This window comes from Cetorhinus maximus, chromosome 12, assembly GCF_964194155.1.
Source record: "Cetorhinus maximus chromosome 12, sCetMax3.hap1.1, whole genome shotgun sequence".
Lineage (NCBI taxonomy): Eukaryota > Metazoa > Chordata > Chondrichthyes > Lamniformes > Cetorhinidae > Cetorhinus > Cetorhinus maximus.
Genome location: NC_135890.1, coordinates 84889204 through 84912117, shown reverse-complemented (window position 1 = coordinate 84912117; position 22914 = coordinate 84889204). Strand labels below are relative to the sequence as shown.

At 41.4% G+C, this 22914-nt stretch overlaps 1 protein-coding gene across 2 annotated transcripts in view; it reads right to left on the bottom strand.

The window, feature by feature from the left end:
• rfc5 (replication factor C (activator 1) 5) overlaps window positions 1-22240 on the bottom strand; it is a 52641-nt gene extending 30401 nt beyond the window's left edge. The window contains exons 1-4 of one of the 2 annotated variants that reach the window (XM_078554025.1): window positions 22072-22240; window positions 17507-17571; window positions 3142-3278; window positions 1040-1119 (exon numbers count right to left, since the gene is read on the bottom strand). In XM_078554025.1, coding sequence (XP_078410151.1) covers window positions 1040-1119; window positions 3142-3278; window positions 17507-17571; window positions 22072-22112 — 323 coding nt within the window. In that variant the 5' untranslated portion in view covers window positions 22113-22240. The remainder of the gene's footprint in view (window positions 1-1039; window positions 1120-3141; window positions 3279-17506; window positions 17572-22071) is intronic. The other variant, XM_078554026.1, reaches the window with a different exon arrangement.
• Window positions 22241-22914: the final 674 nt, after the last annotated feature.

Here is a 22914-nt window from a genome sequence, read left to right as displayed (position 1 = left end):
ATAGCAAGATTCTGCTAGTTAGGGAAGGTTCTTTAAATTGCAGGCACTCATTCACAGACACATTTTACAAGTTTTTTTCTCAATTAACAAATATGTAATTTAACAAAGAAATTGATTAATATACACCAATGAAATTAGATGCTACCATATAGATTTTTAAGAAGTTGTTTTCAATGATCTTAAATCAAATAATTCACAGGTGCAAGACTGGACATGCTTAGTAAAAATGCTAATTTTGGTGATAAACCTATTTTCAGCTGTATGAATTAAACTATATCAGGTTACCATTCTTAAATACATCAGTGCATACTTTTAATGGAAAGAAAATAAACAATTACATTCTATTACACTGCCCAATTGCACTGGGGTTTTACGCTTGTGATTTTGTCAATTAATTTTATCTTAAATCGTCACATAACCAGCTAAAACTCTACCCGTGTCTAGGTGATGCTACAGTTATAACTGGGAAAAGCAAACCATCAGACATCAGTGCCATTTTGCAAGAACACAACTCTATTGGAAATCCCTAGTTGTTCAGTGAATAAATGCATCACATAGACAGTGAGACAGATTCAGTATAGTTTGATTTTGATCCTTACCCGGCATTGATTTACTAAATTCAGATAGGACTGTAGGCACTCATCATCAAGACTAAAGTATCTCATCAGGTTTCTTGAATGTAATAATTGGTCAGTGGCCTCTGCTGGAAGCGTGCATGTTGATGTTAGGCAAGGGCAAGATTCAGTACTTACGAGGACCCCATAAGCGAATAACCAGACATAACTAACACTCAGTGACCGTGCTTACACACGACGAATGTCCACTGAAGCATATACCATTGGGTCACTGATACCATACTCTAGCAAGTTACAGCCTTCAGGAAAAGAGATAAGGAGCTGTGTTACAAAGCTCAGCCAAAGTTACTTGCTGTTCCTTCAGTCACAGCTCACAATATCAGGATCATCAGCACTTCATAATTGATGCAACACTGTTTGTAAATAGACTTTTCTTTATGAACTGAAATCATTATAGTGCTTACTTGAAAATGGTTCTGGTACTGGCAAAATTCAGTATAGGTCCACGTACTATGTCAATACCACGATCGTCAGAGGCATTCAGCTACAAAGAAAAATAAATAAGTCTTAAATGGCCTCATGCCAATACACTATTTCTTAAACAACCCTGATGTAGGTAGGGCTCAATAAATTTTGTTGATAAATTAACTGTACCCTAAAAATCAGTGCCATTTTTAGGTCATTAATTTATTATTAAAGAAACACTCATTTTCCTAATTTTCATTATTACTGTTGCAACTCAACTTTAACTAAATCACAGTATCTGGGCCAGTGTTACTTCTGAAATAGCAGTAAAGTAGAACATGAAACTTTTGAACTGTGAAAAACACCCACTGATTGCAATGTTGTATAGCTCAAAGATTTCTCTGTAGACACAATGAAGTATTTGTGGTGTGTTACTGGGAACAATTTCAGCAGCACACAAGCAGCATATCAGCATATTAGCTTAAGTACAATTTTCCCCCATAACAATGTGCCAATGGGCTAGATATACTTAATGTTACCAAGTTGTCACTATGGATTTTCTATTGAATTGAAGGAATTATTACACAGCTCTACTGTGGAATTTTCTGGTGCTGCCCCACAAATGATCGTGTTATGGACAGCACTTGTACCAACTACATCTATTAGCACTAGATTAAGTAATAGTGTTTAATACATATATAGGTACTTATGGAGTCAGAGGTGTTTTCATCAATGTGCTTCTTGGCTATACTGGCTTGCTAGCATTTACGAACTGCACAGTTATCATAGGTTTTCTTAACATGGATTTATTCAGCAGAATTTTGTTCACTCTCAGAAATTAAACGTGAATGAAAAACAGAAGTGGTAATTTTGAACAGTACAGGTTTTGTACAGCTAAACTAAGTTTTGAAAATAATTATTTTGTACTCCAATTTTGGACCTGCACAAAATAAATCAGCCTCGAGAGCTCTAAACATACTAGGATTCAAAAGTTTGGAACAGAACAAGGATCTGTGGTTTAAGTGTATGAGAAGTTAATGTAATTAAAGAGATAATGAAAATTTCACACACTTGGGGTTGAAAACTATTATCGGATGAATGGGACTTTTTCTACTGATAAGACAATCCATGATGTTAGACAAGTTACAATTTAAATCTAGTATTTCTTTTCACCTAGGTTTTACTTGAATTGTTAAAATCCTTTCTACTTGTCTTGTTTTAAAAAAAAGTTATGCAGTAAAAATAATTTTACAACTACCTATTTAAATGCATAAATCTGGTAGATTTCTCTCTTATTAACTCTTCTTGAAGGTACTGGCTCATGCACTGTTTTACAATTACTTGGCACCTCTCCAATATCTTGCCGCACCCATTTATCATATGCAAGTCTAGTTAGCATATGTTGGCAAGCTTTTGGACCATTATCATTCAGAGTTTACAGTGAGCTCAGACCGACTCCCACCAAATTTTCAGACAAGAAAGAAACTCTGGCTCATTATTACCCTTTCCCAACCCATCACACAAGCTTAAGCCAGTTGTAATATTCTCAATGCTTCCCAAATTACTTTACCCGTTTAATATACTTTATTTCCATATTTTAATTTTAAAAGTCAATTTAGAAACAGTTCATGTAAACTTGTCCATTTGTTTAAGGACAGCTAAATATGCATTGATGTACGGTATATCCATGGAAGAACATTTCATCTGAAATGAAAGCCAAAGTTATAAACTTAAAGCACAATGCAGCACCATGCCATACATACAGTTTTAGTTTGTTTCAACATCAGTTAGAATTAACACATGCCATGTTTTATGATTTCCATCTTTGTTAAAGATTGCTAATCCTTCTGATTGCCCCAGATCTCCTGGGTGACATGTGATCAAAGGAGCTCCCTGGCCTTACCAATGCAAGCTAGACACTAAGTGCCATGATAGTGGCCCTGAGGCAAATTAGTTCTTTGCACCCCATCTCCTTAAATAGAACGTCTTTAAACATGTCCCTGCTTTAAGGACTGCTAATAGGATAATTAAAGCTTCATTCTACTGTATGGTGCAATGCTACATTGCAATATTTTAGGATTCAGAAATATTCAGCTGTTACCTCTAAAACCATTGAGTTTAGCTCTTTGTCCTTATACAGCCGTTTGGCACTGGCCAAAATAGTAGATGTTTTCCCAGTTCCTGGTGGCCCATAGAACAGCAAGTGAGGGAACCGGTCTTCACTGATAAACCGCTGAACTGAAATGAAGCAAATCCAAAGGATGTCATTTTGGTCTTGTAGCGCCCAGTTTTATTGTTAAATGTAGATTCAGCTATGTTAAATGTTTCACGAATATTTTGCTAACTATACTAATTCATTATTGACAAATATACAGACCTTTAAAGCAAGCCATTTTTAGATACTCTTTAAGTATGTATAGTCTATGTAATTAAAAATCTTGCAAATAGCATATGCCTAAAGGGCATGGGATTAGACAAGTGCCACACTCAAAATCTGGTCTATCTCAAGTTTCATATTCAATCATATTGATAAAAACAATTCACAGCATGTCATCACCAAAACAAAAGCAAAATATTGGAATGCTGGAATTTCTGAAATATAAACAGAAAATGTTGTAAACACTCAGCAGATTAGCCAGTTCTAATGAAAGGTCATTGACCTGAAGCATTAACTTTGTTTCTCTCTCCACAAGTGCTGTCTGACCAGTTGAGTGCAGCATTTTCTGTTTCTATTTCAAAAAACATCACCGTTAGCTGAGCAATGCCAACTGCTCTCAATACGACTGGTAAGAAAACAACAACCAACAGGTAACATAAAGCCAACTAGTTAAACAGCTCAAAACGTTTTTGAAAGTGGTTTTAGCAGCCATCTTAGTATCTCACTAACAATCTTTTAGTTGTTAATTTCCATTATAATTCCCAAATAAATCTTCACCACAAAAATCTGTTTTACCCTAGAACTGCAATAACTTTCCTCCTCCATTAATTGTTGGGAAAATTCCCGGTTCCGCAAACCCGACTCAGGAGAAGGTGCCCCGGGTGGTCTAATTTTCATTCCAGGGACAGATGTTAACAGGTGTCGAGCCTGCCGCCCCAGAAGGAGTCTGGAGGCAGCCACAGGGACTGCCAGGTCAAAAAGCGGGCTGTGAAAGATCCACCTCGATGATCTGGGACTTTGTCCCAGGTGTTAAAAAAATAAAACAAAAAACAGCCTTCCAGCCCTCACCAGCCTCCCCATGCCATCTCATGCCTACCATCCCATGGCCCTTTATAGATCCATATGCCAACTTAGTGCTGATCCCCCGCACCCCATCCTTTACCCTTACCCTTGTCCACAAAAAGCAGGACAAACCCAACCCGGCCAATTACCACCCCACCAGTCTACCCTCAATCATCAGCAAAGTGATGGAAGGGATCATTCACAGTGCTGTCAAGCTGCACTTACTCAGAAACAAACTGCTCACTGACACTCAGTTTGAGTTCCGCCAGGGCCACTCAGCTTCTGACCTCATTACAGTTTTAGTCCAAATATGGACAAAAGAGCTGAACTCCAGAGGTGAGGTGAGAATGACTGCCGTTGACATCAAGGCAACGTTTGACATCAAAGTGTGGCATCAAGGAGCCCTAGCAAAACTGCAGTCAATGGGAATCGGGCAAAAACTCTCCACTACTTGGATTCATACCTGGCATAAAGGAAAATGGTTGTGGTTGATGGAGGACGATCATCTCAGTCCCCGGACATCACCTCAGAAGTTCCTCAGTGTAGTGTCCTAAGCCCAAACATCTTCAGTTGCTTAATCAATGACCTTCCTTCCATCATAAGGTCAGAAGTAGGGATGTTCGCTGGTAATTGCACAATGTTCAGCACCATTCATGACTTCTCTGATCCTGAAGCAGTCCGTGCCAATACGTAGCAAGACCTGGACAACATTCAGGCTCGGGCTGATAAGTGGCAAGTAACATTCGTGCCACACAAGTGTCAGGCAACGACCATCTCCAACAAGAGAGAATCCAGCCACCTGTCCTTGACATCCAATGGTATTATCATCACTGAATCCCTCACTATCAATATCCTGGGGGAGTTACCATTGACCAGAAACTGAACTGGAACAGCCATATAAATACTGTGGCTGCAACAGGAGGTCAAAAGCTGAGAATTCTGCAGGGATTAACTCACATCCTGGCTCCCAAAAAAGCCTGTCCACCATCCACAAGGTACAAATCAGGAGTGTGATGGAATACTTTCTACTTGGCCTGGATGAGTCTAGCTCCAACAATACTCAAGAAGCTCAACGCCATCAATGACAAAGCCTGATTGGCACCACCTCCAACATTCACTCCCTCCACCACTGACGCATAGTTGCAGTATTTACCATCTACCAGATGCACTGCAGAGACTCACCAAGGCTCCTTTGACAGCACCTTCCAAACCCATGACCTCTACCACCTAGAAAGAAAAGGGCAGCAGATGCACAGGTAAATCACTACATGCAAGTGTCCCTCCTTGAAACAGAGCAGAGGTGGGCTGCCTGAAAGGCCAGCTTTGGTGTTCTGGCACATTGTCCCAGCTGTAAAGACAAACAAGAAAAAAGAAACAGCCCTCTAACTCTCACCATCTCCCCCGCTCCCCATTTCCACCCATGCCACCTCATGTCCAACATGGGCCCTCATACCCATCATGCCAACCTATGCCCCTTACCCACCCCCATGGCCTCTATGCAAACTCATGCTAACCCAAGCTCCCCACCCACTACTCCTTACCCTTACACCCTCCATGCCAACTCAGCATGGGCAGATTCATGACCCATACTGAGGGGAAATAAAATAAAGTTCTAAGCGCCTAATGATGAATTCACTAAAAGTTCTCATGGTAAAAACCCATTCACTACATTTACATTCCTTCAACTGCTTAATCCCTTTTAAAAACAAGCACTTGTACTCATAGTCCCACATCAAAGAATCTATAACTACTTAGAGCTGTCAATCAAACTGTTAATTGATAAGCACCCCACTGTGATAATGACTGATACAGCACAAATCCTACAATGATAACCCTCAGGCTTATGTCAACAGAGTGAAATAGCAAGCACTGACTTTCTTTAAATTGCAGAATTTTATTTTAAATATTTGCAGGCTAGGAGAATTAAATACCTTGACGGCTCGAAATGTTTGACAGCCCAAATGAGGTTTAAATGCCTTAACAGCTTGATAGTTCCAACGAGTCTGACATTTATCCACTTTCTGTACGCATTCATGTCAAGTTTTAACAATCCGAAAGGGCACCAGACCGCTCCGAAAGGGCACCAGACTTCTTCGAAAGATGCACTGCAGTTTCTGCAGTGCATCTGGTAGATGGTACATACTGCAACTGTGCGTCAGTGGTGGAGGGAGTGAATGTTGGAGGTGGTGCCAATCAAGTGGGCGCTTTGTCCTTGATGGTGTTGAGCTTCTTGAGTATTGTTGGAGCTGGACTCGTCCAGGCCAAGTAGAAAGTATTCCATCACACTCCTGATTTGTGCCTTGTGGATGGTGGACAGGCTTTTTGGGGAGTCAAGATGTGAGTTAATCCCTGCAGAATTCTCAGCCTCTGACCTCCTGTTGCAGCCACACTATTTATATGGCTGTTCCAGTTCAGTTTCTGGTCAATGGTAACCCCCAGGATATTGACAGTGAATTACAGGTAGTGTCCCTGGACCTCTCCAAAAGGGCACCCTACCTCTCCAAATAACCAAATAATAGCTTTAGACCTTCTCTTGAAAAGTAATAAAGCCCACAAGTTGTGTTTTGGACAAGCCACTGGCGAAAATTGGAATTGTTTGAAGGCAGCTTCACTTTAAATGTGCAAATTTAATCCACCCCGTTACCCCCACCCCCGCAAAAATGGTGGGTGCTGGGTTTGGAAGTGGGACTTCTGGATAATGGATCTCCAGCGCCATTTTGGCTAAGCCGGATACCCTCTCCATCTTTACGAACCTTCAGGCTGTAAAGCTTACAGCATTTGGCAATTAGAAACCTGATGAAAGCCAGACCGCTCCGAATTCTTACTAAATTCTTAATAAAAAAAAGTTAGGCATTTGCAGAGCTGATTTTAGATATAATCAAAATAGGGCTGCACAAAACCCAAATTAATTATTGCATTCAAGATTGGGGGGTGGGGAGGAATGGGCACAAGGAAGACCACTCCAGACACTTTCTCTTGTTATTACGTTTCTTCTGGTCAGCCAGTTGTCTGACAAATCCTGAAACCCATTACCATGCCTAAGAATCTTCAAAACAAGTTACTGAGTAATCCATATAGATAGTCACTCTTTGTCTCATGTGGAATGCTATACAGATGCATCCTACATCCCCAGCCCTAAAGAACTTAGGCACAAATTATCAGCCAAGTCTTAGAGCCTACAAATCATTTAAACCTGCAGTTTACCAACACAAAGCACTAGCAAGTGTCTCACTACTTATTCAGCCAAGATCATCTTATTCATTAACCCTTTATCTTGCAAGGGTTACCTGGAGCTGAGTGGATAATATTACAGCAGTCAGTAAGGAATCTAACCCACCATATGCCATTAAATGTTCCAGGGATGGTTCAATCATTAGTACTTCTCTGGAATTCTGTGGACCTACTTAGCTTCAATCACAGAGGGGAGACTTGGTTCTAACTGTTCACAGTCAAGATGCTGTAAGACCAGAGCCCTGTGGTTTATTGACTGCAAATGGTAAAGGATACTGAAGCACTGGACAGGGTGCAGAGTAGGGCAGCTCGGATAACATCAAATTATAAAACATTTAGTTATAGGATCCGTTAGTTATTTACTTTGGAGAAAGGAAGGCTTAACAGGACTTATGAGTGAAATGTTTAAAACAATGAAGGGACCAGATATAGGCCAGTTAGGTGTTGTTTGAAATGAATAGGGACGGGAGGATGAGGGGTCATGCTGGAACTTTGGCCTTGCCCTTATGCTAACAGGCTCATTATGTCATTCAAGTACTGCAGGCCTCAGTTCCAACTTCTCCAAGTGCTTCTAAGTCACAACCATCCTTCCAAAGTACTGGCAGTCTTCTCCTGTCAACCCCCCACCAACCACCCCACCCCAACCCCATACACTCCGACAACCCCACCTCTGCGCTCCCAGACCACAGCCTTGATCCTCTCAAGTGTTCCTAGACTTGTAAGAAGGGTGAACAAACAGCATTAAGCCCAGCATTCAGTCAGCAGAGTAGGCTCACATAGTTCATTCACCACCTTGCTCCCTTTTCTCATTTTTGCCTGGAGGGCAGCAAGAGAGAAAAATGTATAAAATTGGAGCCGCTTCAAAAAGAAACTGAGAAACTTTTCTCAGATCATTTCAAGCAAGCTTCCACAGACTGTGGCTGCCTATGATTCATCATAAATCACAACTAATTAACTATTATAACTAAGAAATGCTCTTGTGGAAACTCCATACTCACCACTGTTTGAGCAGGAAATGACTCCCTGTTTAAAATATCTAATTTCTAATCGAACTCTTTGCCTACTGGTTTTATAGGCACAACCCCTCTTCCTGAGTTCCTATTCATTTCAAATAACATTTAACTGGACTTTATACAGTTATTTCATTGTTTCAAATTGTAACCACCCTTGTTAAGGCTATTTTTCTCCAAAGTAAATAACTATAGTACTTGGAGGTTATTTTACATAACTAAGAACTCTACAATTTAGTTTTATCCTAGCTGACCTACACTGCACCATTTAGCATGTGCAGTGAATAAAACTGAACAGAAATACTCCAAATACAAGCATAGCAAAGCCTTAGATAACCCAAGTGTAGTACTCTTCATTTGTACTTAATAGTGCTATTAATACAACTTTACATCCCATGAGCTTTTGCTAGAGCCTCTCAGTCAGTTTGTGTACTTTTAAATGAGTGACCAATACCCTTAGGTTACTTTCTTGATTTATAACTTTGACGGGTACTTTTAAATGATAAATCATGGCCCATGAATTCCTAAAACAAATCCTTGACACTGCACTTGTTCACATTAAATGGCATCCACCACACACAGGTGTCATTCACCTAATTTTCTATTTCAGCCTGTAATCTATTGATTTGGTCTGAATTACTAACTCCTGCATTTTCCATAAAGCTAAGAATTATTATATTTAAACCTCCTTCCCTCTAAATCATTAATAAAGGTCCCAATATAGAGCCCTGTTGAACTCTGATGTAAATAGATAGCTTCCCATTAACAACCCTCTGTTTTTATGGAGTCAATAAATGTTCTAAAATTAAAATTCCTCAAAATCTATTTTTCCCCCTATGTAGTATTTTATCAAACAATTTTTGGAAGTTAAGGTATATCTTCAGTCACAATGCTCATCACTCTCTCAAAGAATTCAATAAGGTTACTGAGTCAGGACATAAAAGTTTTCCAAAGCCATGAAATATATTTTATTAACTGGTTTCAGCCAGTTTCAGTCTGTCCAGAAATTTTGGTTTTCAATCCTAGTTTCAGTCTTAGTTTCCTTAGAAACTGGGAGAGTCAGTTTCTTATCTTAGTTTCCTTTTTCAATTAGGGTTTGTCTCAAAAAATACAAACTTTAATACCACAGATTCCATCGAAAATCAAACCCCTTGGGAAAATGAAAGCTTTATAATGGTAAAATCTTATGTATGACAGTTTCAAAATATAGCAGTTATCATTCCAAGCATTTTAACAAATAGATTACATACTGTACAGGTAACCTTTTCATATTTCATTATTACACATTGTATTTACAAATTATATGGGCTTAACCAAGGCAAAACTAAATGTAACAATTAGGATTAGCAGGATTCAAACTGCTTTCTCTCCAACACCCTTCCTTTAAACTCTGGACAGAGCATCAGCAATCACGCTGAGCATCTTGTCAGGAAAAACAATTTTTAGGTTGAAGGGCTGCAGCAAACTCCAGCGAAACAACTATGTGGAACTTCTCCAAGAACATCAGTGGATTACAATCAGTATAAATTAATGTCTCTGCTTGATTATTCAAAACATATACTTCAAATTGTTGAAGAGCCAAGATAAGACTCAAGCTTTTCTTCCCAATTGCAGAGTATTTTCATTGTTACATATTAAGTTTTGAGAACTAACTGACTGGATGCTCTATATCAATATCATCACCTTATTGCAACACCTCTTCTACGGCTACATCACTAACATCAATAGCGATTTTGAATGGTTTATTGAAATTTGGAGCAGCCAAAACAGGTTCATTTATTAATACGGCTTTTAATTTCTAAAAGACAATCTGACAATACTCGGTCCAGTTAATTTTTATATTTTTCTTCAATAAGTTTGTTAATGGAGCAACTACCGAGCTGAAATTTCCTTTAAATCCTACACATTCCAAGAAGCCGATGTATTTCCCACATCGTTTTAGGTACAGGAAAGTCCATAGCTGCTTGAACTTCAACTTCTCAGGGCAACACTCAACCCTGCTCCATGACATATTCCAAATAGGTGACTTTGGCCTTGGCAAACTCACTCCACCAAATCAGCTTTCTGTAGTCTATCAAATGCAGCACTCAGGTGTTCCACATGCTCTTCCCAAGTGTTACCATAGACAATCAATATTCACACAGTTAGGCAATCTGGCAAATGCTTAGGTTTGCTAATCTTTGAAAGGTAGCTGGTGCATTCTTCATTCCAAATGGCGTAACCTTACATTGGTACAGGCCACCTGGGGTTACAAAAGCAGAGATTTCTCTGGTTTGATCTGCCAATAACCTTTTAGCAAATTGATCTTGCTAACAAAGTCTGAATTTCCGATGCAGTCCTCAAGTTGGGAAATTGGATAAGAATCAGTTTTGTTACAGCATTACTTTACCTGTAATTAATGCAGAATTTTAGTGATCCATCAGTTTTGGTACCAGTATGACTGAAGATCCATCGGTTTTGGTACCAGTATGACTGGAGAACTCCAGCTACTTTGATTTGGTTCGATGATATAATTGTCCAGTAAAAACTTAATTTCCTCTCTGACTTGAACCAATTTTCCACGATTGGGTCAGTAAGGGTTTTGTTTGATGGGTGTAGCATTTCCCACATCAACATCATGCATAGCTAAAGAAGTTTGCCCCAGTTTCATAGTTTTAGCAGTTTGGCTATGTCACTGTGAGACTTCTCTGGAAGATGGTGTAATATTCTATTCACACTTTTTTGAACACCTCCATATGGCTAATTTCATTACTGGGGGTTCAATCTGAGAACTTTCAATCCCTGACTCCATAGTTTGAACCCTCAAGTGTATTCATGTCACCATCTTCCTTCTTTACTACCTGGAGTGCACACATTGGTTGACTAGCCTCCCTGTCATAATACCATTTCAACACATTTATATGGTACACCTGCTGATATTTACTTCTGTCCTGGGTACAAATTACATAGCTTACTTCATCAAGTCTCTTTTTTGTTGAAGAATAATAAGGTCCTAGACTTCAGTGGTTCACCCAGCAAAGGTAACAGAACTAGTACTTTATGCACAGGTTTAAAAGTTTGAGTTTCAGCTACCTTATCCACTTGATTTCACATTACTTGTTGGGAAACCTTAGATGCTCCCGAGCTACTGCGCATGCTTTCGACAGTCTTCCTCAAAACTTGGGCATACAATCTAAGGGAGTAATTTCTTCTTCCTGAGCCATAACTTTTTCTTTGATGAATTTAAGTGGTCCCCTTACTTCATGCCACATACAAACTCAAAGGGACTGAAATCAGTTGACTCATTAGGTGCATCTCTCCAGGCAAACAATAAAAATGAAACTTCCTTATCCCAGTTCTTGGATATTCAAGGCAATAAGCTCTAACATAGTTTTTAAGGTTTGATGGCATCTTTCCTATGCCCTCCTATGCAAGTGATTTAACTGCTTTACTCCCAAGCTACAGTGTGTCTCCTAGAATACTTGAGATATGAAATTTGATCGCTGATCAAACTGAACCTCTCTGTGTAGCCCATATCTGATGAAAAACGGAATTAACACTTCAATTACCACCCTTGCAGTAATTTTTCTTATGGGCAGAATTGGGTGGACAAATCCATGATGGTTAAAAGATATTGATACCCCATTGTGGTTTTGGGTAGGGGCCCACACAATCCACTAGAACCCTACTAAATGGTTCATCAAAAGCGGGTATCGGAGTCAATGGAGCTGGTTTAATCGACAGCTGGGGCTTTCCAGCAGTTGATATGTGTGACATGTCTTACAAAATGCAAGCATATCTCTATGCAATTCTGGGCAATAAAAGTGCTTCAGTATTTCAACCCGAGTCTTTCTTATTCCTAAATGACCTGCCATTGGAATCTCATCAATTCTTAAAATTTCCCTGCGGTAACCAGGAGGGTCAACAATCTGATGAACTACTCTTGATCCGTTATGGTATGGGGCTAGGCATCTGAAAGTGTTGTATCACTTTTCCTGCCCTCCTGACATCCTTGAATATCTTGGGCACTGTACCCAGGTTCAAGGGACCTGCTGCTTACGTCCAGGGCCAACTTCATCCAAGTCTTCCCATCCTTGGCAAATCCTGCAGCAGAACCTGCTGGTAGGAGTCCAAGACCCTGAGGGGGAGGGGAGATGTGGAGGCAGCCCTCCCAGATTTCCTTTCCATTCCTGTAATTGCTGAAGCTATAGGAATCAATGTACAGTTCAACATTTTGACCCCTGCCAGGGTTCCTTTAACTAGAAATCCTTCCTTTGACAGATTCGGCACATCAGGCTGCCCCACCCTCTCTGAATGGCTAGGAAACCCAGAAGCAGGATGATAATATCGTGACTAAGCGATTGAAGTTGGCTATGCCATGGCTCTATTACAATAGCTTCCAAACCTGCCACCGGCTTCCCTGCTGCATGCAGGTCACTTAAGTCTCATTTTTAAAAAATATTTTTAAGTTCAATTTACATACATAAATTACAAGCAACTGAGGTGGACACATCAAATAGTAGCTCTGTGCAGTTTAAAGAATTTTTCAAGACCTGTACACATTTCAATGTTTTTACGTGAAAGAGTGGTTACCAAAAGAGATAACTAGCGCAGTAATGGGTGTGTTTGCACTCCAACTTGAGCAGCGCTACAACACAATCATTGTTGATCCTGCTCTTCTTACATTAATGATTCACACAACAGTCGGGATCTTAAAATTAATTCCTAAAAGACTAGCAGTTTCCTGCCCAAATCATACAACTCTTCCCTCAGTGTAAACAAGTTTTCAGTTATTAAAGGTTGCCAACTTCAATTTCCTCTCATGTACACTTTTGAGAACAAATTGAGAGTTACATTTGTCACCAAAAGGTATAATTGGCACATTTCAAATAGTTCTTTACAGATTTTTTGACTTGGGAATCACATCCCAACATCCAGAGAATGAACTATCTGTACAAAAATAAATCATCCTACTACTTTCCTTCTCAATGCAAGGTCTACCATCAGCCGTCTCACCAGCGTCCAAAGCTTTTGCAATTTTGATGGCTTTTAATTCATTAGCTTAGATTCAGGGCTGTTTTGGGCCCACTAAAATGTTATAAATCAGCTCTCCAGAAACATCAAGAATCCAAGAACAATTTGTTCCAAATTCATTTTGTGCAATGTATTCCAGAAAGACACACATACTTGGAACATGGGAACACAACACAAGAAATAGGAGCACGAGTAGACCATATGGACCGTCGAGCCTGCTCCGTCGTTCAATACAATCAAGGCTGATTTTGGGCTCAACTCCATTCTCCCACCTGCTCCCCATATCCTTTAATTCCCTGACACACCAAAAATCTGTCTATCCCAGCCTTAAGTGTATTCAACCCTCAACCACAATGCTCTGGGGTAGAGAATTCAAAAGATTCACAACTCTTTTAAGTGAAGTAATTTCTCCTCATCTCAGCTCGAAATCATTGGCGCCTTATTCTGAGACTATGCCCCATGTTTTAGGCTCTTGACCAGTGGAAACAATCGGTGTCTACCCTATCAAGCCCCTTCAGAATTTTGTAGATTTCAATGGTATTGCCTCTCATTCTTCTAAACTTCAGAGAATATAAGCCCAAGTTACTTAGCCTCTCATCATAGGTCAACTCGCTCATCCCAGGGACCAATTTAGTTAGTCTTTGCTGCATCATCTCCACTGCAATTATATCCTCTTAAACGTGGAGACCAAAACTACACACACTATTCCTGATGTGATCTCACCAAAACCCTGTACAATTATACCAAGACTTCTTTATTCTTGTACTCCAATCCCCTTGCAATAAAGGCCAACATGCCATTTGCCTTCCTAGTTATTTGCTGCATCTGCATGCTAATTTTCTGCGTTCCTTGTACGAGCAAACCCAAGTTTCACACCTTTAAAAAAATTCTGCTTTTTTATTCTTACGATCAAAGTGAATAACTTTACACTGCCCTGCATCATACCCCATCTGTCATCTTGCTCACTCAAGTAACCTGTCTATATCTTTTTTCATTCATTCAGGGGATGAGAGTTTTACTGGCTGGGCCAGCATTTATTGCCCATCCCTAAATGCCCTTGAGAAGCTGGTGGTGAGCTGCCTTCTTGAACCACTGTAGTCTCTGTGATGTAGGTACACCCACAGTGCTGTTAGGGAGGGAGTTCCAGGATTTTGACCCAGCAACAGTGAAGGAACGGCAATACATTTCCAAATCAGGATGGTATGTGGCTTGGAGGGGAACTTCCAGGTGGTGGTGTTCCCATCTATCTGCTGCCCTTGTCCTTCTGGATAGTAGTGATCATGGATTTGGAAGGAGCCATCTAAGGAGCCTCGGTGAGTTTCTGCAGTGCATCTTGTAGTTAGTACACACTGCTGCTACTGTGCCTCAGTGGCGGAGGGAGTGAATGTTTGTGGATGTTATGCCAATGAAGCCGGCTGCTTTGTCCTAGACAGTGTCAAGCTTCTTGAGTGTTGTGGGAGCTGCACTCATCCAGGCAAGTGGGGAGTATTCCATGACACTCCTGACTTGTGCCTTGTAGATGGTGGACAGGCTTTGGGGAGTCAGGTGAGTTACTCATCGCAGGATTCCTAGCCTCTGACCTGCCCTTGTAGCCACAGTATTTATATGGCTAGTCCAGTTCAGTTTCTGGTCAATGGTAACCCCCCAGGATGTTGATATTGAGGGATTCAGTGATGATTCAGTCTCTTTGCAGCCCACCTGTGTCTTCTCCACAGCTTATCTTCCCACCTAGCTTGGTATCATCAGCAAACTTTGATACATCACTCTCACAAGTAAAGATACTGTTAACAGAAATGCACTGAAATTCAAAGATTGTTTGATACAAATTATGAAACTAATAATATCAGCAGCACATTAACTCCTGCAGACCAACTCAAGTGTATAACCTGGAACAGGTCATCTTTTCATCTCATTTAAGGAGAAAAAATATATGTTTAGGACTAATGACAGATTGCACTGAATCCATGCACATAGTATCAGTTACCTACTGACCTATTACTTATTTTTTAAAATTTCTTTTAAAAGATTAATATAGATAGGTAATAGAAGAAATGTAGTTTAACATGACCATCACCCAACAACAAATTTGAAACCAACAATGAAGTTAAGCTTATGATACTAATGACCTTTCAGAAAACTCTCACACAGACACAGGAGCTTTTAATGTTAATAATTTGGGGCCTGGCACTGAAGTCAAACACACATCTCAAATTTCAATCTGACATTTTGCTTGTGCATCAGTGGGTCACAGTATGCAGAGATGGTAGGCAGCAAAGAGCAACAGGAAAAAAAAACAGAATCCTATCCCTTGCATTGTAACAAGAATCTTTGATTTCTAGATTATCTTTAAGAATTTCTGTGAACATATTTTTCTCTCTCTAATCTTAGTTAGATATTTGCAATTCTTTTTACCGTGCAGGAGTTGTCTGTGTCTCACATACTGCAAATTACATAAAGTACCATATAAACCTGCTTTTAAATCATAAGTAGCTTAAAAAGGAAAATGTAAATGATTTTCCAGGCAAGTTTTACACCTTCCTAAAATATAAGATTATTGGACTACACCTTCACATTCTTTTCATTCACACACTAACTGATGGCTCAACGCTCAACCCAGTCCTGTGCCCCATTTAACATTTCAAACCCCACTGGATTGTCCTACGAATACTAAAACCAAAGATCAGTATCAAAAGACATAGGGGGCAGGATTTTCCAGCCCCATCATGGCAGGACCCGTCACAGGGGGTTCGGCAGCCCAGCCAGAAGTCCATTGACTTTTGGCGGGACCAGACGATCCCGGCGGCAGGCGAGGCTGTAAAATCCCACCCAGGATGATTTCTGGCACAAACAGAACTTCAAAATAGTGAGCCTATAGCATATCACACAAAACAATAAAGACCAGAAGGTGTCACGAAGAGTGGGATCTAATCAAAGTCTTGAAATGATTCCATGCAATATATCATAACATTTTGTACAATTCATGAAGTTTATTAGTCTTAATGATTTCATCTGTGGTTCTATGCTGAAAAAAACTCAAGGCAAGAAATATTTATTTAAAAAAATGTTCATTGCACTAATATTTCAGTAAAGCACATCAATCTTTGGTGATAAAGAAGGTTAATGAAATCACGAGCAATATTTGTTGGTATTTTTGGAGACACTTAATTCCTTGGAGGTTGCTGTAGCAAACAGACAGTTTAAAGCAGTGCAAAAAAAGTTCAGTATAGATATGAATGTGGCCAAGAAACACAGCAATTTCAGTAAATATATTTTGTACTATATTTCATAATGGAGCTTGTGGAAAACAGCATCTTTAGTCTCTAAACCGAGATAAGAAAGAAGAATTCACTTGCCACCAGTTTACTATAAAGTACAGTCATGCATCATAAATACATGCAGTATCTTCAACACACTTAATTAAGCACTAAAGTACTATGTTACTTGAACCCTTTGCAGGGAAACTATACATATTTTATAGTAACCACTAAGGGATAAATTACCAGAAGTCTTCAGGTAGCACAGTGTAATACATTTAAGATTAATCCCCAATACAAAGTACAATGAAATCAGACTTTGCCACACATATTCTGTTAAATTGTGACTTAAATGTTAATTAATGCTTAAACTCAAGATGTTCCTTTACACATAACTACAGCAATGTAATATCCCAATCAGATAAATATGTACTTGCTGCAGGAAATTTTCTTCTTTCTGACTTAGACAGAAACATATTGGGTAACTTCAAAAGCAAAATACTGCAGATGCTGCAAATCTGAAACAAAAACAGAATATGCTGGAAATACTCATTAGGTCCGGCAGCATCTGTGGAGAGAAATATTCGGCAGAATTCTGATGAAACATTAACTCTGTTTCTCTCTACAGATGTTGCCTGACCTGCTGAGCAATTCCAGTATTTTCTATTTTTAATTATAGGTAACTTCAATCTTTACTTTAGAGCAAACTTCTATCTTATGTTGACGATAACAACTCACTTGTATTGAGGATGTCCTGATGCGAAATAAGATCATCCAGGGTCTGGGGCCGATACTTTTCCACCCTGGAATAAAAGTTTTAAAATCAATTTCAGTGCATACATGATTCTACAACACCAGGGCAGCTGTGAAGGCTCAAGGATGCATGGTAGGCATATTATCTGATAACCAGCACTTGTTTGTGTATGATACACACCTATACACATACGTGCAAAGTTCCAAACACTGGAACAGTTTAAAAGACATTTCAACACAGAGATTAAAGGTCAGGAATTTTCATTTGGGGTTGTGACCAGTCAGTACCACTTCCAAGTCCTGGCCACACTCTGAGGGAGAAAGCAGTCATAGGTCACAATTTTCCTGGAGGCCAGCCCTAATTTTGTGGAGGCAGGTTTGGCAGCCAATTAGGGGTGGCAGACAGTGAGGGGGGGGGGGGGGGGGGCAGGGGGAGAGAGAGAGAGAGGCAGAGTGTTCAGGCCCAATTTAAAGGGACAATGGCAGGCAGTACTGTGGCAGCTGTCTTGTAATGCAATGGCAGGTAGAAGCGAGGAGGAGGAGGAGAGTCAGAGGCTAGGCACCTGCCCCAAGGTTTAGTGATGTCACTCTTGAGGTGTTGCTGGTGGTGGTACAATGAAGGCAAGGCATCCTGTTTCCAGAGAGTGGCAAGAGAAGGCCACCCAGCCAAACCAAGCAAGCCTGGCTGGAGGTGACAGAGCATGTGAGCCGTCACAGAGCCCTGAGGAGAACTTGAATATCATGCCATAAGAGGTATAATAACCTTCTTTGTCTGTCAAGGTGAGTGCAGCACAACACTCAGATGATAGACCTCCAGGTTAGCCACCAACAGATGCTCTAGCTGAGTAGACTGAGGATGCATGGCACTTTTGAACATGCAGTATACCTAGGGTAATTACTGACCCATTCACAAGGTTGAAATCCCTAGCACTACTGAGGAGCTGGCAGCACTCATAAATGCAGCATCTCATTTAAATTAGCTGCTGGAATTAGTGAGAGAAGTCAGCATTGCCTAATCTCTCTCACTTTTGTCCTTGCAGAAGAGGGCACACAATGCTAGGGAGAGGGATTGCACAGGTGGATGAGTGCCTCTGCTCACCATCCTAACTTCAATAGAGGAGACAGCATCTGACATCATGAAGGTGGCGTTGCATGAGGAAGTGGTCAATGGAATACCTGTGGGAGAGGATGAAAAGATATTGAATTCTATAGATGAAAGGGATAAATTGCACTCCTTCGCATCCAACAGTAGACCAAAGCTTCAGCTTCGTTGGGAAGCCTCAGTTCTGCAGGCATCTGCTATCAGAGGTGAGTCCTCATGACCTCCTTATGTCTCCCACAGGGCCAGTCAGTTGCGGAGAAAGAGCATGGCAGTGCTGTAGGACAAGGGTCCTACACAAGATAAAAGCCATAGACCCAGAAATGTCACATCATTCAAATGCACCCTCACCAACACAGATACAGGTAATCACGCAGGGTTAGAAATGGTGGTACTGGATGAAAAGCACATCATGAGTGAGCAAGAGAAGGTAAGAAAGGCAGGGGCAGCAGTGTACAAGCCCTTTCAGATGATGGAGAACAGACACAGTCAGGCTCAGCTAGCTATGGATGCACTGCCTTGGGAATCATACACAAGACAGCTCTAGCTTGACTGGCAGTGCGAGATATGTGCCCACATGTTGGGAGTTCCTTGAGGTAATGTGGAGTCCTGGGCTAAGAATGGAGGGGTCTGTTCAGCCCATGTGCATCATCATGGCTTAGAGTTTAGAACAGATGAGCTTCTTCATTGAGAGAGTGGCCAGCCTCATGGAGAATCACATGCAGCAGCACTCATGTAGATGCAAGAGCAGCACACTGACAGAATACATGCTACCTTCTGTAGCATTGATCAGTCAGTAACAGTAATGGTGCAAAGAAACATGGAGTGGATGCCATTTGTGGCCCAACTGGTGGTTCCCTCTAGCAATCCAGAGCACCAAAGGGCTGAGGCACTCTGATGAGGATAACAGTGCCACTCCTCACGGAGCACCATTATCATCATCTGTCTGCTTGGCCCCTCTGAGCAAGGGACCATCTATGCAGCAGGGCCTTGTGATGGAGGCTGCCCCTGCATTGACACCAGTGCAGCAGCCCCCACTGGCACCGCCATAAAAAGGACGACCGTCCTGGGCATCTCGGCTGCAAGCAGACACAATCGAGCAGGCTGCCTTCACTTCATCGCAGGTTACAAGGGGAGCACCACATAGAATTGGCTAAGGGTGATTGGGTGACTTTCATTTATGATTGTGTAAATTGAAATTTTTTAATTCCTCCTTCCTCACTGTAGCGATTCTGTAATTACATTACAGATGTTGAGCCATGATCCCAAATGCGTAAGCTTCCATTTTTTAATGGTAACACCAGAAAATAGGCAAGGAAGGGAAGGGCAATCCTAAAACAAAGTGTTACATCAAATATACTTTGTACATGGGGTGTGCTGAGTATAAATGTTTTTAAAACATTTACAAAAGCCAGGCCAGACATTTTTATCTTGTTTTCTTCTTGAAGGCTTGCACAAGGTCATTGACTGCAAGTAATATTAGTTTTGTACAAAACATTGGCTAGGCTACAGTTCGTGTATTGCTTGCAGTTCTGGCTACTCCATTAAATAAAGGACATTTTTGACATTGAAAGAGTGCAGTGAAGATTCACTCAAATAACGTAATGACTCAAAAGTTGTACTTTTAAAGCAAGAGCCAAAACAATTTGGGGCTTTTTTTCACTGGAACAGAGAAGGTAAAGTCAGTTCTAACAGAGGTTTTCAAAATTCTGAAAGGTTTTTCGGGGGGTAACTTGTGAAAAGGTAGGTTCCACTGCACGCCAAATTATCAGAGATAAACACGGGCTTATTTCTACAAGAACAAAAGGAAAATAAGAAGAAATGTTTCCACACAGTAAATATTTAGAAGGAAAAGGAGGAAAAAGTTAGCTTCAGCACAAGCATGATGGGCCGAATGCCCCTTTCTTTAGTGCTGTAATTGCTATGATTTTAGTTTTATACCAACAACAAATTTCAGATATACATATCTTAGCAGGGTTGAGAACTGGAATTCTGTTCAAGTGTAATGGTTGGGTACCCCAAAGTTGAGTACCTGCAGCCAGCACTGGATGTGAATCCTTGATGTCCACTCCCCCAACTATCCACCCCCAACCCCCCTCCGCCCAAACCTTTGGGGAAGTAGCACCCTATTCAGCTGTGTAGAGAAAGGGGGCGGACTTTAGAATGAACATCAACACAGCACTAAAACACAAAAGAACTGACCAAATGAACAAGATTGGCAGAAGAACCAAGTGGGCAACCTGCATCAACTGCTTCTGGAGAACCATCAGCTCAGTAAGACACTTTACTGTCTGCCCAAAACTTGTTGGTCTTTCAGTGCAAGGGCTGTCCATGACCAAGTGTTGCAGATTGAATCATTTCAATGTCCAGGGCTACATGCTGAGGGATGCACTAAAGCAGGGGGCAGTACCTCAAAAGATCAACGGGGAAAGGCCACAGTCTAAGGTCCTCCCACCATAATATACTGAGGGGCTGGAACAACTCTTATTTTATAAGGCATACTTTGACCAAGGGAGGTAGTGCAGGTGGTGGGGGGTTGCTGGTGAGTATTTTGGTGGGGGGAGGTTCTTGAGATTATAGTGGCAAGGGGGAAGGCTTAAAATCAATTAAAATTTACAATGTATCTTACTGAGTCACAACATTATCATCTCTCTCTGCTAGCCAAGTCACTTGTAGTCCCATTCAAATCACTCAAGCCCAAGACTCCCCAGGATCAGAAATTAAAGGATGAAAGGCATCCCTTAAGGTACATGGGACAAGCAATAAAAATAAGGGACAATTCCTTAAAATACAGGACAGTTGGTCACCATGCTCTGGCTGTATGCAAAGAATGTTTGATATGAAATGTAAACTGTCAATATATGGAGTCTGGCAATTTATAGCACCACATATTGCACTGAAGGAAACTGAACTCATTTAATATAATGTCAAATTTGAATAGTTACGTAATGCACTTTCATTAATGTTATGTTTTTGTTTAAAACAAGCACTGTTAACTGCATCAGAGGATTGTAATGAATAGATATAAAGACCTGAGTCAGCTGAGGCTTTCTGGAGCCTGCAAGTCTTACAGAGGAGCAGGCCTGCCCGTGGCTGGCAGCAAACTGCTGGGAGCCGTGCCCCCACCCAAGGCCACATGCATATTACACCCGGGGAGGTGCTAAGCTGCCACCCCCGGTCAAGCCCCCGACCCAGTCAGAGGAGAGTACGGCCCGGGCAGGCAGGCAGGCAGGCGCGCGGACTTTCCGTTTCATTTCAAATCCGCAACTCGCTCGCGCGCGCCGACCAACCGGGCCCAACAGCCGCTCACTCCGCGGGGGGAGGGGGGGTGATGTAAGACAAGCAGCCGCTTCCAAAGCTCCGATACAATGCAGAACAACAAAACAAAAGGGCTTTCCTCCGTCTATGAGGCACGGCCAACTTTTATCCGCTCCCTCCCCGCTGCTCTTACCAGGGAAGGTTCCTACTCCTCGGCTCTTTCCCCGTCGCCATAGTGACCGCGATTTGGCGCCAAATCCCAGTGCTGGGACGGAGCTCTCGCGAGTTTAAACTGTCCGCCCGTGGTGTGGGTGAGGGAAGCACTGACACAGTCTGCACCACATCTCACCTGAATAGGCGGCAGCAGGATCAGAAAAACACAAAGCAGACGAGCTTGCAAAGAAAAATAATAGAGATGCACTAGAGTCTGTTGTTTGGTGTGGTGTGGGGTGGGGGGTGTTAAAAAGGGACGCAAAGAATAAGCAACTGGATGAAATAAACTTCCCAGAGAAGCGGACCTCCCACCCCCATGAACCAATAAGGGTGGCAAAGGGCTGCCCTAGGATCGTTGGTTTCAATCTTCCAGTCCCGCCAGCATCTGGAAGTTTGGCGGGTGCGGGAACTTAATTTGGTATGAGGCCAAAAATAAGTTTCCCGACGTCGGGATGAAATCTTACAATTATGTTCTCAAGACTTCAAAGGCAGGTCGAACTTCCCACTGAACATTGTCGGGAAGCCTTTTGCTAATGCATGCACATTGAAAGACCAGCTCATCAGAATTAAGCTTCCCCTCCAAATTAAGTTCCCGGCCAGTCCAAAATTGGAACTTACAACTGTATAAAAGTGGTTTGCACCCAATGAAGTTGACTTCTTCCACAACCTTGAAGTGAGTAGCCGCTACTTTGGCCATCTTGGGGACTGCTCACAAATGTCAACTTCTTGATTGAGATCGGGTGGTGTTTGGCCAAGCTGCGTGAAGGGAGGGAGGACCAGCTGGGCACAGGAGGGAGGACCAGTTGGCAAGGGTGAAGTGGAG